General features: G+C 38.0%; 1 protein-coding gene across 5 annotated transcripts in view; it reads left to right on the top strand.

The window, feature by feature from the left end:
- The window catches only part of LOC139771224 (atrial natriuretic peptide receptor 1), a 92770-nt gene that overhangs the window by 3574 nt on the left and 69908 nt on the right, over positions 1-19288 (top strand). The window contains exon 1 of one of the 5 annotated variants that reach the window (XM_071703842.1): positions 14369-16354. The exons of 3 other annotated variants lie outside the window; for them this stretch is intronic. In XM_071703842.1, the coding sequence (XP_071559943.1) occupies positions 15874-16354 (481 nt within the window). In that variant the 5' untranslated portion in view covers positions 14369-15873. Of the gene's footprint in view, positions 1-14368; positions 16355-19288 lie in introns of those variants that run through there. One more of the 5 variants, XM_071703843.1, reaches the window with a different exon arrangement.

Below are 19288 nucleotides of genomic sequence, written 5' to 3' on the forward strand. Positions count from 1 at the left end.
CATCATGTTTATCCATATTTATCGCATACCACGGCTTTAAGTGATCAAGTCGTAGACAATGACGCTTCAAGTGCTGTAAACAAGTATTTAATTATAAACGTCGTTGTCTTGAAATGTCGAATCTATGATAAGAATATCTTCCTACGATCCTTTTCAAAAAGCATATATGGTTGCATAAAGTTTAATATGCAATCAATAAATAAAAAATTAACAATTATAAGATTATAATTCAACAGTCAATTTTGTTGCGAGTGCACTTTGATCAAATACATCTGAAATTAATATGTATGGATCTTATCAGTATCTTACATTGGCGACAAAAAAAGATTGCTTTTAATCGTCGGAACTTTCTAAATGTGTACTATATTATAGGAACTTTATTGCATTTTTTAAACATTGTATAGTAATTACTAATCAACACTGAATAATTTGATAAAAATATATTGCCTCTGTATATTCTTGAATTGTCCCATAATGTTAGCGGAGGTGTTGCTTTAAGCGTTCGCAATACATTTAATAATAATCAATATATTTCGAGTGACGTGAGAGAAAGATGATACATTCCGCACATTAATCATTTCGAGTGGTTTCACCACAGTTATGATTATCTCATTTCATTCCTTCTTTTAATGCTAAATATCATGATGATATAACAAGATTTTAAATGAAAAGGAGAAAAAGATATGTATATGTATATATTTAAATAAATATATTTTAAAAATATAATTAATTTTTATAGAATAATTACTATTTATAAAGTTAAAATATGTAATAAGTCTATTTACTATAATATATACTATGGTATAATAATGTATGTACAATATAAATAAAATTAATTATGTTTTTTAAAATTACGTTGCTGTTGAACAACGTTGTTATATTACAGAAATTTTATCAATTCTAAATTCTAGCTAAATTCAATGTGAAAGCACTAGGAAGAAAATCCAATTATCAGATGCGGAAAATGTAATCTATTAATATAAGTGGAGCTTTCAGTTGAAATATTGCTCGTTTATAATATCTTTAACGGATAAGAAAGTATTTGCGTAATTTTTTGTTTAACTCTTTTTAATCATTAGGCGAATCGTGCCTTATCATATCTCATTTCGTACGTTATCACGTAACTTATCGTGCTTGGACATTTCTATTATTGATATCTTCTCACACGGCTTTACACGTCACAACGTCTATATTTAAACATTTCCTTAATGAACTTACAAGATTATCGCTATTTAAAGTGTTACAAGGATTTTCGCTCGGAATTATCCCTTTATACATTTGAAGATAACACCTATTTGTGCGTCAACGTGACACCACGTAATAAAATAAATAATGTAAAAATAAGTTTATATAAAAAATAATATAAAAATAGCTTGCGGTAAATAATACTTCACACACGTTGTGTGGGTAATGGATAAAATATATTTTATTAAGATACGTTCTGTAAACAAAGTGTCGAGGAAAAAGATCAAAGTTTGCAGTATTGATGAATATTAATCGATGAGTCTCGAGTGTTTTATCAACTGTCGAATGTGTCGCCTCATCACACAAAATTCATCAGAGCGTTTTTACGTCGGTAAAAATTGTTGGCAATAATTTATGCGATTTTGCAAAACTTTGGAAAATTCCAAATCCGTGCATTCAAGAAGTACATATTATAGGAGCATGTCATGTGCACACGTACGGCAATTATGCACATTTAAAATCTTTTAAATCTAAAGTTATTACACACACTTTATAACATTCTTACAACTTTTTTGCAAAGCAAATAATTCTATCCTCTTCATTACTGTTACGCGAGAAGCGTGCTAGTTGAGTAAATCACAACATAATTTTGCAATCCGTAATTTTATTGTATCATGAAAAAATTTGTACAAGAATATAGAAAATTGTTTGTACAAATTGCTTGACAAGAGTATATAGAAGTGAGTTTGAAAATTGAAGAACTTTCTGGATATGTCACTCTCGTGTCATCCTCAAAACGCAGAGCAGAGTGATATTTGTGAATGTCGTCGATACATTATGCATAAAACGCATTGGTCATAAGTGCCTATTTGCATATGCTCACGTGTACGTGTCGTGGTGACACATATGCCCTGAAAGAATATGCAAATAGGCACTTACGACACTTCCGCGTTACTTCTTTTCCGCGTGTTACATAAATATTGTACTTTTTTATGGTATATGCAACAAGGTTGATGACATGAGAGCATTAAGCTCAGAAGCAACCATCGTTGGGAGCGACGTCTCTCATAATGAAGACATTAGCGAATGCTTTTAAGTTTTTCTTCGACTCCGTACCATTTCTTCTGACGAAAAAATGGTACGGAATCTTAAGAAAAATCTTTAACGAATCGATTATCGATTAACGAATGCGAATTTTTTATTCGAGGAAATTACTTTGGATTACTTTGGGTTTTTTACTTACTTTTCATTACTCATGATTTTCTCGATAAAAATGGAGATCACTTTTTCTTAACAGAAATTATTTAGACATTTTTTTATATCTTTTCTACATTTTTTGAAACATTTTTATGATATGATCTTAAATTAAAGCGTTAAAGTAAAAGCGCATACAAATATCCAAATAAAATCATAAATTATCCAACCACGAGCAAGATAATGCTATTATAGTTAAATTCTATAAATAATATTTTTAACATGTCTTAAAAAAATATATTTTTTAAAATCTACATCACATCCATAACACTAAGTATTTTTTAATATTACTGCTGTATTGATTTGCCGTTATCTATATAAATGTATCCTAAAATCGTGTGACAGACAAATTCCTCTCTCTCTCTCTCTCTCTCTCTCTCTCTCTCTCTCTCTCTCTCTCTCTCTCTCTCTCTCTCTTTCACACGGTTGGAAATCTATTTTTAATGATAAAAGGACTACGTAGGCAACTCTTGCGTAAATGACACGATCGACAGTTCTTTCACTTCGAAGATCAGAAAGCTGACCTTGACAGGAGACTTATGATATATACATAGCAAGAACACGCGCTTAAAACGACGATTACGAAAGAGCCTAGAATAGAACCGAAAATAATTATGGACTTAATAATCAGATGTTAATGATACATGTATTTAAAGTTGCGTAGCACACTACTATTATATATTTTTGAAGAGTTAAAAAGTATGATTATTGCATCTAATATCAGTAGAAAATCTTTTTGATTTAATAGAATAAATATTAAAAAATAACATCTCTCTCTCTCTCTCTCTGTGTCTTATCTCTTAATTTTTTAATAATATTATATATACGTTTGAAAATTGATGAATAATAGAGATTTATATATAATCAAAAGAAACATATATAGTTGATGATTGCAATCTTCGATTTATCGATAAATTCCACTCGGTATTGTGACGTATGTGATTTTTGATACTGTGAAATCTATTTCTCCGCCAATATTTGCGGGCATGCAGGTAGGGTGACGTTATCTACAAAAGTATGCGATAGAAAGATGTCCCATTATATATTTTTGCCGGAGATATTTGCACTCAACAAATTTCTCCGCTTCTTATAGTGCTAGATTTCTGTTTACAAGATAAAATTTGCATTCTTTTAGTGACCATGACATTCTTGACGCAAAAATAAATTTTTAGGATGACACTTTGTGCTAACTTTATAGGAGAAAAACGTAATAAAAATCTGAAAGAATTTATAGTAAAATTTTATAAAATATTATTTGCCACTATTTCGTATTTCAGGTCTACTAAAAATATTTTATATTACGTCACAAATTTGGAATTAATTTTCCTGTTTTTCCCTGAACAAAAATGTTGAGGGAGATATTTATTCACCGAGACTTATCTACTTCTTAAAAACTTAAACTTCTTGGGGAGTTTCAAAACGCATTTTTCATTAAAATTAAGCGAAAAATAATCAACAAACAAAGTTGCGCCCGGATCTATTTACACTCGCGGAGCTTAACTCGCATAAATCTTTTTATTTGCGATTTTACTTGCATCTCTGCGAGATGCGTGAACCTCCGATATTGCTCTCTGCAAATTTCGCATAATGCTTACAATATTTAATTCTGTTGAGAAAGATAACACTAAATTCGTCAAGGGGTATCTCTCCCCGAGGTATCTTCTCGCGGATCTCTCTACAAAGTGTTTCACAAATTGAAGGCGTATGATAATTGCATGACGTTTTTTAAAAGGACGAAAACCAAAGTTGCGGCTATCACTTTTGACCTGAAGCCCTTTAAACACTCCGGACGCACTCCATGGCGATTCGATGCGAAATGAAAGGTGTGGTGTGCACGGAGGGTATTCGAAAGGATTGACGCATGCGTTCCACTTCCTCGTTGTGCTTCCTTCGTGGAGGCGCACAGCAATATCCACCTACACGATCTCGGAGTGGCGTGCTCGCCTGGAGCGAACTGGCCGCGCGATGTGGGGGTGCGATAAAGAGGGAGGACCGGCGGCAAAGATAGACCGATAGACAGATCGGGAGGTGGATAAGGAGAGAAAAGGCATGAGAGGGCGGCGGAGGAATCGAAGGGTGGAAGGGAGAGAGAGAGAGAGAGAGAGAGAGAGAGAGAGAGAGAGAGAGAGAGAGAGAGAGAGAGAGAGAGAGAGAGAGAGAGAGAGAGAGAGAGAGAGAGAGAGAGAGAGAGAGAGAGAGAGAGAGAGAGAGAGAGAGAGAGAGAGAGAGAGCTGGAGGCAGGAAGAGTGCGGCAGAGAGCGAGGGGAGATGAGAACGGAGAGGAGGAGGAGCGATCGTCGACTTCGGTGGGCGATCCGGAGCACCGTGCTTTCCTTCGGTTCGCTCTCAGTTTCAATCGCGCGTTCCGAGCTTGCTCCAGAAGAGCGCGAACTGAGGAGCCGGAGAGATCGGCGATCGGCGGGAAACAGAGCCGATACCTAAATTCGCGGTGGTCCGCGAAACAATGAGCCACCTCGAAGTATGAGTAACGAGGGATCGGGAAATCAGCCCGATCGCGCGTCGATCGATTGCGATCGCGAGACCAGAAACCGGCTATCTTCGAGAGATGTCACACGCGTGCGAAACGTGCTCCGTAACGCGATCAAATGAAAAATCCGCGAGATGGTGAATCCGATTGATCTTGCTCGCGAATACAGTTGGATACAGTGAGGAAGTTGATCTGTCAGTGAAAGAACGATTAGACAACGTCGTGTCGCGGCCGAGCGTTCCTTAGCGATATATCCGGTACGCGCGTGTCTCTCACCGTTAAAAAGAACATCGGCAAGACGTGTAAGGGCTCTCTCTGTCTACGGTAAAGAGCGATCTCCGAGACATCTCGAGTTCGAAATTGTTCGTTCGTGCGTGTAGCTGTCTCTCTGCCGGCTCTCTCGACCGGAAAGCACGTGACATTACTCCACTGGATATTCGAGACACTCTTTTCCGTTTATATAGGAAAGGATCTGAACTTGATCCTTGTGCGAATTGATCAGTCTAATCACGTTTACGATTGGCGCATTTCGCGAAATGCAAAGAAAACTTGGTGTTAATTCTAATAAAATACCGTATTCTTCGCTATTTAATTTCGAATTTCGTGGAAAAGGTACATTTGGTATTATTACATACACCTATACAACAGAAAATTCAAGTCTTTTCTGTGTGCGTGATAATTGAAGGTTTGAATTACGCGTTACGACAGAAAGAATGGACCAAATCTACAGATTGTAAGATCCGTTTTAAATAGTTAGCGTGGTTTTTATATCCGCGCAAAATTGAAATTATAAATTAGAGAGTTTTATTTTCGGTGCGTCTCGTATCACTTAATTAAAAATTTCAAGTTCTATTTCCACACACAACATGTGTGGAAAACGTCATTAAATAATAAGATTAGAAAACAATACGCGTGCGATACATATAATTATTGCAATTAATTCCGAGCTCTTTTATCGCATCCCAGAAAAGAATAACAGTCCATGATTTCGACTTTGACCGGCACACTAGCTGCTTCTACGTGTTACCGTCCTTGGCTACTGATGTTCGGCAAGAAATCGTGACGATGTTCGATACAAATTGTCCTGTTTTTTTCTTTCTGGAACATCAATCGTCGACGCGAGAACGAGCGAGACGATCGCGCGCGATGCGAGTCATAAAGAGTCGTGCTAATGTTCCCTCCGCGCAAATTGACTGGAGAACAGCTGCTACGGTAATAAATTTCGAGTCTTTTGCATTTCGCTTTTTCGACGTTGACATATATCGGCGACGGAAGCAAATATATTCGTGTACACAACACACACGGCCGATCTAGTCTTTACTTCGCTCCGAAATACCTTTTTTTCGCCGTCGCGATGGAGCGCGAACGATCTCTTCAATGCGGATCCGTCGAGGTCGTTTGTTATGCGAATTTTATGCGATCTCCCTTCGTTGCAAAAAGAGGACTTTAGAACAGTTTGATCTCGCCCTTGCGATGGGTTAGTTCGTGACTTTCATAAGTAAAACGAGATTGCATACCTAATTCAAAACTGATACTGAACGCCAGGCTCCACATCCAGGGTATCAAATATGAGAGCGAATCCAAACATCAATCGATGAAGAATCAATTAACACGTTGATTAGTGATCATCCATGACCGGTTATCGTAATTTACAAAACACTTGTGAAAGATAATTGCTGTCTAATATAAAGTTATGAATGATATAAATAACCACATATAATAATATAACATAAAGTGCGCTATTAAACACATTACCCATAAGAGCACAGTCTTATTTAATCATATTATACAATATTTTATCATATTATGTGTTAAGATAAAAATGTAAATTTTTCTGTTAAGTCGAGCAGACAAGTGTTAAAATAAGTATTCTTGAGTAATTTACTTCTTTATTTAGCAGCCAAGATTTAAACTTTCAAATTGTGTTATTTAAAATTAGTAACAAAAGCGGAATGTTTGAGGAAAAGTTAACAATGATCAACTGTAACAAATAGCAAGACATCTTGTTTTAGCTTACATAATTACATAATAATTAGAAATAGATGATCTTATTACATATACATCACTTTAAATAATATAAATTAAATTAATTAAAAAGTTTCACTGATTTATCTATATTTTATTAATTTGTTTTTGAATCTGATTCTCGCATATATTTCCATGCATGTTGTGTATATTTTGGACGAGCTTACATTTTTTATAGTCACGACGAATCGCGAATGGATGATACCGAGATGCTGTCTCACATGAATTCACGAATTTACGATGCAACGGGGCGCCGTAAAGGCTACACAGTAGTTTAGCTTTACCTTGCGGAGAGATTAGAGAATGTACTTTTCGAAAATTAAGCATGATTACGTAATTTGGAACTTCCATTTTGACCGCGCTTTGAGTACGGCTTGTTGTACTTTCGGATGTGTACAAAATGTGATTGTCAGTGATCCAATTAATTACCAACTTTGTCATCCTTGAGGAGAAAACGCGATTAAACTTTGCGCGATACGCCGTACTTTCCGACCTTCCTCATTAAATCTTAAGCAAATCAGATCTTACTCGCGCTAATCCGAAAACTCTAAGGATTCTCTTGTTATCGATTACATAATAAATCTTATTAAACGCGTCTTAAGGGAATTTTTCATAGGTTGCGTACCTACAAAGTTGATATATCGCGATGTCGCCAAGTTCGTGTGAGCAATTCGATATTCTGATTGAATTCCGGTTCATGCGGGCCTCGAGGTACTGTGTGACGTCAATGATACCTGACGGTAAAAGTAGGAAAATGCAAAAACATTTCTTTAATCAAGAGTGTCGCTTTTTGCATTGCAGGGTATATGGTCACGTCTTTCGTTTTTGTGTCTATCTTGCGCGAAACGCTACGAAAACGAGAATAACGAAATGTCAGTATTACGGTGACACCCATCTCGTTATATGTATTCCATCTCGTTGCGAGCAGCCGCCGAGCTGTATACAGTTATTGAAGAAATCCCGAATAGCATTCGTTGCGTATCATATAGTGAGCGCGGACATGTGTAAACGTCGGTGCAATTTCTCGTTCGGAAGTAGGTACGTGTGCCGAATGAAAATGCACACGTCCACATGTACACGCGCGGGATACGAAAAAGGCGCGATGGCAGGCTGTTATACACTTTGTGCGCTTGACAAACTTGGAAAACGAGGGACACAGGTAAAAATAACTGCGATCGCTGAATAAGAAAAATGAGAGATAGAAAAATAAGAAAAAATTCCAGCCATCTCTCTAGTTTCCTTGCATTTTTAGAGAAAAATAGAGTGTAAAAAATATCTTATACTTTTACTTAAACTTAATATTTTAATTAGTGTAGCTCTCTTTTAGTGCATGGAGTTTATTCGCGGCTGCCGAATATTCGTTTGTCTTTCAGCAGAATCCCGAGAGAATTTCTCTCTCTCGCCTATGTATACACATATTTCTTAACCCTCGTTTTATTTGATTCAGGATCTCTTAAGGGGGAATCAGAAGTTTTGTGTAAAAAAAACTGAAGACCAACAACCAGTTGGAGACACGGTGATAGGATCAAGCCTATCTCGAAAAGCCTATAAAAATGATTTAGTATCTGAGGGAAAGTCATTTAACTTTTTACATTTACTAAGTTCTTGTATTTGCTTCCGTGTTTTAAACGACGTGGAGCCCCTGAAATATTAGAATACATTCAAAATTCTTCGTATTCGCGCAATTTTTATTTGCAACTCAATATCAGCAACTATTTTTCTTATTTACAAAACTTTTTCATTCATAAATCATCACTAACGAAAGTAATGAAATAATAGATAAAAAGAAAAACAATTTTTGACATTCTTGTTTTGAATAAAAATCAATTGCAATATTTATTTTAATATAAACTAAATGAAAGAGATAAAAACTGGAAAACGCGTTTTCATTTCTTGGTTATTTATTTTGATATCAAGCTTCATCATTCTATATATTTCTCTTCTGCACTACTCGCGATTTCCATATTCATGACATTTTGCGGAATGTTGAATTAAATTTACGCGAATTTAGTTATTTTACTACATACATATATCTGTATATATACACACTCTAATTTCTTATTATTCTTTCCATATATTACAACGTTTATTAGCTAATCCTGTTATATACCCGGCGCTAGAGTTCGAATTTTGCATATTTTCTTTTTTCTAAAACCATTTCCTATCCAATCTGATTTTGCAGAATGTATACTATATTATATATCGAGGTTATACTCTTTTGTCAGAGAGAAAGCTTATTCTATCCCAGTCAACATATTTACATAGATATAATATTTAAATTTTAACAAAAATACATTTTTACTCTAGAAACTTTTTATCAAAAAATTATATAGAGCTAGTAGTACGCAAATAAAATAAAAAATAAAAGCAATCTATAATTTCATCAGAATATCTATAAGTAAGTACTCTAAGTAGTAAAGCAGACGATGTGCGAGGACATGTAACAGACATGTTTGCATACGATTGAACACTTGGCTATCAGTTTCTGTTAGGGAAATCCACGGAAACAGGAGAATTCACGGATGCACATATCCCCCGAACTTTTCTCTTCGGGTTGTAGCGACGGAAACGCGTATTTACGAAAGTTTCTGGAGTTTGCTCGTATGACATTGAATGTCTGCCTCGCGTAACAACGCGTCGAGCGCGCGATGAAAGATGATGGTACGTTCGCGGGGTGGCCCGTCAGCCCGTTCGTTGCCGAGATGCAAGCGCGACAGATACGAGCCACAAAGTTGAGGAATACGAGGATAAAGTCGTCGACGCGCGTGGAATTTTTTTTATGGCATCGTAACTCGAGCGCCAAGCACTTTTCGGGAAATTTTTCAGTGTGCTTTATGATGCGGCCGATGCGGCCTGCGCTAAAAGCAGCTTTTGAGCATATTTCGCAGTTATACGTTTCGTCTGTGCATTAAGTTGCGCTAAATTGCGTCACGGTTAATGGCTCGGCTATATCGCGCGAGTAATATTGACGTGTGCTTGTACGAGTACTTAAAAAAAAGTGATCGTATCACTTAGGCGCGAAAGACATCTTTTAAATTTTATTTGCGATATATTTGTGCCAATTAATTAATCTCGTGCATCTCGTAATTAAAAATAAATGCAGTAAATTGAGATGTAATGAATTTCTCACATGATTCGGATAGAAATAATAACTGAAACGCTTTAAATTCCTGAGTGAGTTTTTATTGAACTTGAGGCTATAAATATTGACGGGCGGCAATTAACGATGAAGGAGAGCCCTATAAAATAGAATGGAGAGCGATAAGCTCTTCGAAAGCTGCGTGTATTACATATGTCGCTCTTTTTGCGCCGTGCTATGCACATTCCACGTGAATGCCAAATGCGTAGAGCACGTCATTCAGGAAACGTACAAAGCTTTTGACGATTTGCACATTTGATATTCACACCGCGCGGATAAAGTATTCACGCGAGCGAATGTATAAAGCAAGGTAGCGTCACAAGTGCAACACAATAGGGTAGTCTTCGCGCGCGGCATCGCGGCTCGCGTTTCGTTATGCGGTTCGTAATTAATGTCACATTGACATCGACGCGATGCACCTCGATTGCATTTCGTTTAAGCGCGTTTGACGGATCGCGTTTCTTTGCGGGCGACGGCGGTTTCGATTAAATTCATCAACGGTAAATACCGGGCGGGCGTTTTCATCGGACGCGATCGTCATTACAATTTCTCGATGATGATCGTAATATTTATTCGGCCGTCCCGGAGGGAAAGGTAGATGAGAGAGTTCTGGCGACGGTCTTTAATAGATCAACCGTGATTTAATTAAACGACGCATTGCCCGGCGGCTGCTAATTAACTCGCCCGTATGCGATTTCCCGGGTGATCGTTAATCCACCGTTTCTCTCCGTTTGAACTTCGACAAAGCCAGCTCCGGCAGTTTGCGCCTCGGAATGCGAGAATGATGCTCCACGAAAGTCGCAAGTAGTGTGCCATTTGAAAACTGGAATTACTCCCAAAGTAAAGTCGTGACCTGAAAATTCGGTCTCGGGGTACAAAATCAAATCTACTAATGGCACAACGTGGCGCTGTAATAACGGGGATAACTACAGTCTGCGAAATCATATGCAATTACCGTGTAGATCATTTTCGTTTTTTGATATGCTATGCTATATCGTATGCAGTAACGTGATTATTATATTTATCGCGATGGTGCTTTGTAAATTGAACGATGCCCAATCCGAATTGCTCGTAGAATGATGTAAATTATACAAAGTTGTTTATATTAATTACACATTGCTCGTTCGTTGCACATTAATTAACTAATAAATGCGTAAGGGAATTATTGATAGCGTAGGCTAGTGTATATTTGTAATATTTATTATAATTGATGCACGCAATCGCGCATTAACCATATCAAAAATCTATTATATATATATCCTTTATATATCGAATTCACTCTGTTAATTAGTTTCAAATTCCGACAGCTGAAATTTTATCGAATCGGAAGATAAAAATTGCTTAAAAATGCCAATAACGTTTTCTTCTTGCAACGAAAATTGCGTATTTGTTACTTGTTAATTGCGTAGTTTGAAGCTTTTGTTCTTTGCCCAACAATAAGGTATTCTTGTGGAATATCCTATTCCTGCCCACAATTTTGGTCTTCGTTTCCTTCAGAAGCTTATCTCTTTTGCCTCGCGGATTCGACTCACTTATCTCTCTTGCCGCTCCTTGGTTTATATTCCCTCCTTAGGACGTTTCTATCTTTTTTCTTTAAAACTACTCGCAGTAAAAAATATTTCGAGAGTTAATTATAAGTCTCCTTAATTGTGGAAGTTGTTCGGTAGAACGGTAATATTTTATAAATCGATGAAACCTCAAAGAACAGGATTTGATAAAACTCGTTGAGAGTACCACTTGTTGCAACATCATCCTTTTGCATAAGTTTATGAATATTAATATGAATATTAACTATTGCGAAGTGAGGCACATGCTCCTTTCACTTTGACAATTTTCTCAATAAGGTACTAAATTATACGGAACAAAGGGTTCGTTTCAACGAATTTATTTAATTTCCGTTGAAGACCTAAATCCATCAGATTCTTTTATCTTTCGGGATATTTCCTATTTAACCGCTTATTGGTCAAGTAAATTTTTAGTAAAAAAAAAGTCTCAGTGTATATAGAGATAGATAAAATATATAAAATGATCAATATTTTATCAAAGACAGATCTTGTGTCCTTTTTACGTTTTCTTTTTTCACACAATAATGTTTTCTCCGTGAAATATACAAACAGCAATGTTTTGCATATCGCTTTAAGATCTCCCCTTATCGTTACAAAGTTCCTCAATTTACGAATCAGGTTTGACGCTCCCTTCATTGGAACGCGATCCTTACAATTAAGTTCGAACGAAGTTGAGTTTGGGGATTCCGGGCCGAATCCGGGTTTTTGTTTGCTGTGATTAATTTTCATTTTCGAAGACGCCGGTTACATAATGAAGCCATTATCGACTGTATCAGGAACTTCGTGAGTACCGTTTCATCTAGCAACACGATTCCGCGCCCTATCGTTGATCACAGAGTGTGAATATGGATCGAGCAAAAGTCGCTCTATGCCGTCTCCGAGATCGATCAATGCCGACAAAATTTGCAACAAAATGCGTGATTGCGCAAGCTCGTTACGAACATTGAAAGCACTGTACGATTGTTTTATCGCAACGTAAAATTTCAGTAGCGCAAACTGTAACGCGTTATCCGGACTAAATTGCGTTGTCGATACTGCGAAACGTTGCTCGCGTGTAAACTGTAACGACAGTGTTACGGATAATTACGAGAATTTTTCTCGCGACTTATTGGTACGTAATCGCGTAATCCGCGTCATCCGGGATGTCTCCCGGGTACACCCGTAGAGCGTCTCTAGCGAACGCTCGTATATTTTTATCGCGGCGGACTCTATGCATAAAATATATACGTACATTGATCGAATACGTGCCTGGTAGCAATGAATCAAGTATTAATTCTCGCACATCCACACGGATACGAGAACTCCACTAAATTATGCAGGGTGCAAATCCGTTTCCTTACTGTCTCTCGCCTTGCGTTATGCGATTAAACTAACGGCGTGATCTTGTGATTTATTTCGCACTCGTGTTTAACGCACATATTTCGTAAATTAACTGCTTGCAAGCCTTAATTAACTGTTGCGGCAAGATGATGTAACTTGGACTTGATGATAAATAAGTGCTGATGATAAATAATATCCATTAATCTACGGGCGAGCAACTTTTAAAAGAGCATAATTATGTATAAAATTACAAAGTCATCCAAGATAAAAGAATAATAATCTAAGAGCGAATCGCATGTTGTTTGTTTTATAAAGCACCCGTGTTAAAGTTAGATTACATCTCGCCGTTGCGAGTTAAAAGTTACATGACGCGCCGTCCGCCGTCTATCGCGACACGGATAACTTTTGACGTGCACGGTCACGTACGTCCCGTTTGCCCGACTCTGTCTGCCTCGCGTAATAACATCATTCTTCCATCCCTAATTCAGAAGGTGCGTTCCATTTCGCATTTTCCTTCTCTTTCGCGCGCGCAGGCCGAAAGCCCGGCGCGAAAAACCAAGAGATGCAGACAGAGCGAAGAAGACGCGCTACCTATCCCTATTACTTTTCCGCGGAGTAAAAGGTCTGTCGACGGCTTTCAGCATGTTCCGGCTCTGAAATAAGAAACTCACCCGAATACTTGAAGCATCAGAATGAATTGCTGTTTTAGACTTTGATGAAGCGGCCCGCTTCATGTGCCATATTATTTAGCTACTTGTACGATGTCGGGTTCCTTTGTAGCCATGTTGAAGCCATTAAAGATTAGTTGAAAGGATTAATTTACTAAATAATTTGAGGGTTAATTTGATGAGGTCAGATACGCACGCGAAATAATTCTTATCAGATATTACGAGCTCTGTTTCATTATAGATGTCCTGCATAACACGATGCGAGTTTACATGGAAATTTTAAATTAGATTGGTTTTCGGAAGAAAATATAGAGTCTTTGATTTTCTGATATTATTTTTATCCGGAAAAAATATCGAAATGTATTTCTTCGTTTGTTTCATCCATAATTAAATACATAATTCATACATAATTAAATACTAGAGATTATAATATTAATACGACGGGTTAAAGATGAAATAATATCCTGCGATACAAGTATACATTTTAAGTTAATTAATTTAATTAGGAAATATAATATAATATAAATGTATGTGCCAACAACTTTGAAAGCTACTCTTATTAAAGCTCATACATCATCTAAAATTTGTGTCAGCTTTCAGGATAGAATTCTATTTATAATTTCACATGCGGTATATTTTAACGTATATATATTTTAATATATATTTTACATATTATCACACGCTCGAAAATCATTCGTTACTGCATAAATAAACCACAGATCAAGACACGTTAATTCAATCTCATTTTATACTTGAAGGCTCAAAATCTTAATATTGATTTTTTAATTCAGCTGACTCAATTCTACGTAGCTGATTGGCGCAAACGCAACAATAGGTGTATATTCTGATTTTTAAAAATATTTTTCGTATTACATGTCACATAAAATTGTGAATAGAATTGCATCCCAAATTCTGACACGAATTATAGATCCAAAGTGAGTTTAAGATCATTGGAACGTAACTTCTTTATGAGAAATAGCAGATGCGATCTCTTTTATGTATTCTGAAAAATACTAAAAAGATATTGTACACTGGGGAGCAAAAACGAGTTCCTTTTCGGTGTAGATAGGTGTAGATGAGCGCATTTCTAGGCGCGCAATTGGCTGGAAGGTAGAAATGGTGCGCTTATCTACACCGAAAAAGAAACTCATTTTTGCTTTTCGGTGTACGTAGCGATAACACGTGGCGGTTATATTATCATGAGAGGAAGGAAACTTATTTCTTCTCTCATGTTCTCCATGTTCTCCAAGCGCATCTTTGAGGCTAATATTACTAAATCCTCTTTGCATTACATCGTTTATTCCAGATAAAGAACGAGAATTGAATTTACGCGATTAAACAAAATTGGTGATATCTTACAATTCTTTGCGAGCTTAAAACGTAGAGGTAAATGCGTGATGTCACTTAACGCGCAGAACGATTATGCGTGCGGTGTAACGAGATTAATCAAGACATCTCACACTTTTTAATTTTGGACTCGTTTCGCAGCCGGGCTCCTAAAGAGCACGTGTATTTCGTAATTAGTGGAGTCATGATGTTCGGGATTTCTAATGATTATTGTTGCATCGAAGTTAAATTGGACTGTACGAGGAACTGCAGTGAAACCTCCCAAGCGAGGGGCGATATCTAACGCTTTAAAGGAGAGGTGATATTATCTACACCACTTCTCTTATAAGGACATTAATGCACGTAGAGCTTCAGAAGCTCTTCCGTGCGTATAGAGACACGTGTTTATATGTGTACATTATGAGAATGGCGAAAAATGAAGACAAACAAAAATACAGCACACGTCCATCAAAATCACGGAGGACTATCCGCGCATTGTGTCTCTCTGGAAAGAATAATGGGATCCATATCACTATATGAAAACGTGTTTAATAAAACATAGCAAAAACTTCCGAAATACGCGTCGCTGATCTTTTTATTCTTCTCACGTCTTCATATCGCGTCAGAAATTCAACAAAATGCGGATCACGGCAAGCGCGTTGAATGCGACGAACGCTGGTACCACTTTGCCGTGAGATACGTTGCGGTTGGGATATTCCAAGTGAGACTTGATGTAACACTACAATGCGGAGAGGTCGGTTATCTGAATCCCGCGAGCAGTTGCGAGTGACTCGTTTTTCCTCTCGCGTAACTGGCCGTAATCCGGCAAATGCATCGCGACGCGCAATAATTAGATAGATAGCCCCGTCGAGATAAAAGTGTAACGTGCGCCAGGGGGACGCGATGGCGTCGCGGACGAGAAAGCGGTGGTGCGCGAATGGTGTTTTAGTGCGATTAACGCTGACCCTGTCGGGTTTGTGCGCGGGTCATTGCGCGGATATCGGCCTGATGACGACGCCGACGAGGGCATCGACGACGACGACAACGGGGACGGGAATGACGACGGGGACGACGGGGACGACGGGGACGATAATGACGACGACGACGACGCCGGCTGGTGGCTCCAGGGAATGTATCGGCGGGGGTATGCGAATGGTGCAGTCCAGAAACGAGGTAAAGCTGGCGGTGATCGCGCCGGGCGATCCTCACCACGAGCAGAGCCTGAAGAGGGTGTTACCGGCAGTATTGCTGGCTGTGAAATACGTCAGCTCACCCAGGGGACCTCTATACGGATGGAACATCAAGGTGGACCATCGTGACTCGCACTGCTCCAGCACTTACGGGCCCCTGGCCGCATTCGAGTTTTACATCAATCAGACAGCAGGTCGCACAATACGTTTATATTCCGCATCTCCTTTCCTTTCATCCTTTTCTCTATTCCCTTTGTCTTTGCTTTTATTTTTTTATTTTATTTTATTTTCCATCACTCCTCATCTCTCTCCGACGTAATCGAGAGACGCGGCGTTCCGACAGACTATACGAGTTTGAGATTTTATATTGAAGAAAACTCGGGAAACTCTTTTGCACGTAAAGCTAGATATTCTTTCAACTATTTTGGCAATTATTTAAAAGGTTTCATAGATGCATGGTATTCGCATGTAATTGACCCAACACAGGGATGTATAAAAATTAATGGTAATTCATGCATTGGAATATTTGAAGAGGTGAATGTTACAAATGATAGCATTTTAAACACGCTGGGATTCTCGATTACGTTCAGCAAGTACTTAATGTCAAATTTGTTAAGCTTTAAACATCGGATTTCATTAACTTTGTTTGCTACCTCTAATTAATTTAATATGGTACTGAATGCAAAATTTTGTAAATATTTCTGCAATACTTATCATTTCTTGCGTTATAATTACGCGCTTTCATTTTCACAATTCCTATTTCATTTTCACAGTAGATATTTTTAATTAATTATATTTATATATTATAAAAAGGTTAAAAAATCCAGTCCTTTTTAACATTTTCTGAAAGTTTATATGTGTTTGCCCATTACTGTGATTGTTATATTCAATATTGCAATTAGAATAGAAAATCCAGTAAATTAACAAGTACATTTTAACTTGATATTTTTCGACTTTCTTTCATTATCAGAAAACTTTTCAGAGCCAGTATTTGAAAAATGGCCATGTTTAACTCCTTAAGAACTAGAGTCAAAAATTTGAAGATAAATTAGAATTTAAGAATTTATGAAAAGCCTGACGCTTGGTAAAAGAAGTGTAGCGCGCTACATGTATGATAAACGCGCGAAGTCGGGAGGCCCATACATCAAGAAAAGTGATTCGTAAAGTTGTTTGTACTCTCGCCTTACGTATAGCTGGTCACGAAACATTGTAGAAACAGCTATTAAAGCCCAGATGGCTACTGTGAGTCGTATACCGTAATTTTATATTATTTCTCGCAGGCGTCGGACTTCCGTAATGCGAATACGTCAAAAAGTTTGTGTCGGCGTATATATCGCTAACAATTTTAATTCCCAATAAAGCCGCTTCTTCACAGTCGGATATTTGTTTCGAGTACTTTACTCGTTACGATGAGGTACATTTGATACTCGATTGTAGAGATAGAAAGTGCGAAAGAGACAGAGAGAAAGAGAGATGAGAATGTAGAGAAAGCACCCTCGACTGCGCAGCACGGATTAATTTTCAATGGAAATGTCGATAAATCGCTCGCCTAGACTTCCGTTTCTATTTGCGCGCTCCTCTAGGGCCACTTTTCCCCTTTCTTCGACTTCAAAAAGCGGATTAAATCGACGTGTACGGCAGTATAATTAATCTACCTGTTGGCCGCCAACGTGACGTCAAGAATATTCCTTTTACGCCAAAAGCGTTCTCGGATTTGTGTAACAAGCGGATTTCATTTTTATCGCGCTTAAGCCGATTTCACATTTAAACGGAAACGAATGCAGGGGGATCACGTAGGATAAACATACGTAACGTAATGTAATATGTGTACGCAAAGATGATTTCTGCATCATTTATAACGAATAATATGCATGTGAAGGAACATTGTTTTCATGCAAAGAAATGGGTTAAATTGTATCTCTTCTCAATAACCTACGGGAATCTCGATAAAATCTCTTTGTGTAGCTTCAATAAAAACTTTGAAAAATTTTTTAATACATTGATATATTGCTATCTACCTGTATATTCCCATAAAGCTTTTGAATATTTCAGAATATTTTGCTGCGAATATTATATCGACGATATACGAGACAGACGATAGGAAATCTCTGGTGACTAGAAAATAAATTTATAGCGTTGAAATTGCAAAAATATGTTTTGAAAAGGAAATTGCGTCTGTAAATATTTTCTTCCTACGAGTCAAGCAGTCTTGGCGTTTTTGTGAGAAGATCCAATCGACATCGCGCGAGACGCGTTCGTTATAAATTTGTTGTAAACTCGACGGGCAGAGGATCGAATGCAATTAAACGACGTGTTAATTAGACGTAGGAGTAATCGTGTCGTGGAAAAGGCGCATCGACCTCGCGGTGCATCGCCGCCGCGGATTCCGAGGATCGTGTCTTAGAGCTTAGAGCTCGCGTCATTGTACCAATTAGATTAACCAGAGACGATATTCCTCTGAGGGCCCGATGCCGTATGTTTTAATTGGGCCCCGTAGTTAGAGCCGTGCCATAATGCCGCGGCAAACCGCCTCGGCAGAAACGCGCCTATTTTTATGAGGGGATGACGTCAGCCCGTGTCAATTTGCAGCTGCAAACGAGCTGCCAGCCGCGACGACACGATGGAAACAACAACGATGACGATGACGATGACAAAACGGCTCTCGCCGGTCAGTCAACCAAAGCCGCGCGTCTTTTTTCGTCGACCCTCCGGTTCGCGCGCATCCAGACTCCGTTAAATATCGCTTTAATTCGGCTTAATTAGTGCCGTCGTGCCGGTGGCTCGCTCTTCTCTTCGGATTAATTGACCTTACGCCCTCGCTCGTAAGCGAATCATTTACTTTCTCAGGAGTGCGTGCGGATCGCCGATGAAAAATATCCTATCTCTGTTCGCGGGACGAGTTTACGCGTTAATGGGTGAAATCGTGCCCGCGACCGGCGAGAAAACTGCGCCGATCTTTCTCGTGAGAGATCGAGAGCCGAGCAAGAGCGAGATATAATTCGTTGCCACTTATCAAAGGAGAACAGCTCGGTCAGAAGAATCGTCTTCGCAAACGATGCTTTCGATGGGAGAACTCTATAATTACGTGTTCACCGGTAATGAGAATTCATTATGAATGTTTACGAAGA

This window comes from Temnothorax nylanderi, unplaced genomic scaffold (assembly GCF_030848795.1).
Source record: "Temnothorax nylanderi isolate EJ_2023f unplaced genomic scaffold, tnyl_v1.0 TNYL_tig0037_pilon, whole genome shotgun sequence".
Taxonomy (NCBI): domain Eukaryota; kingdom Metazoa; phylum Arthropoda; class Insecta; order Hymenoptera; family Formicidae; genus Temnothorax; species Temnothorax nylanderi.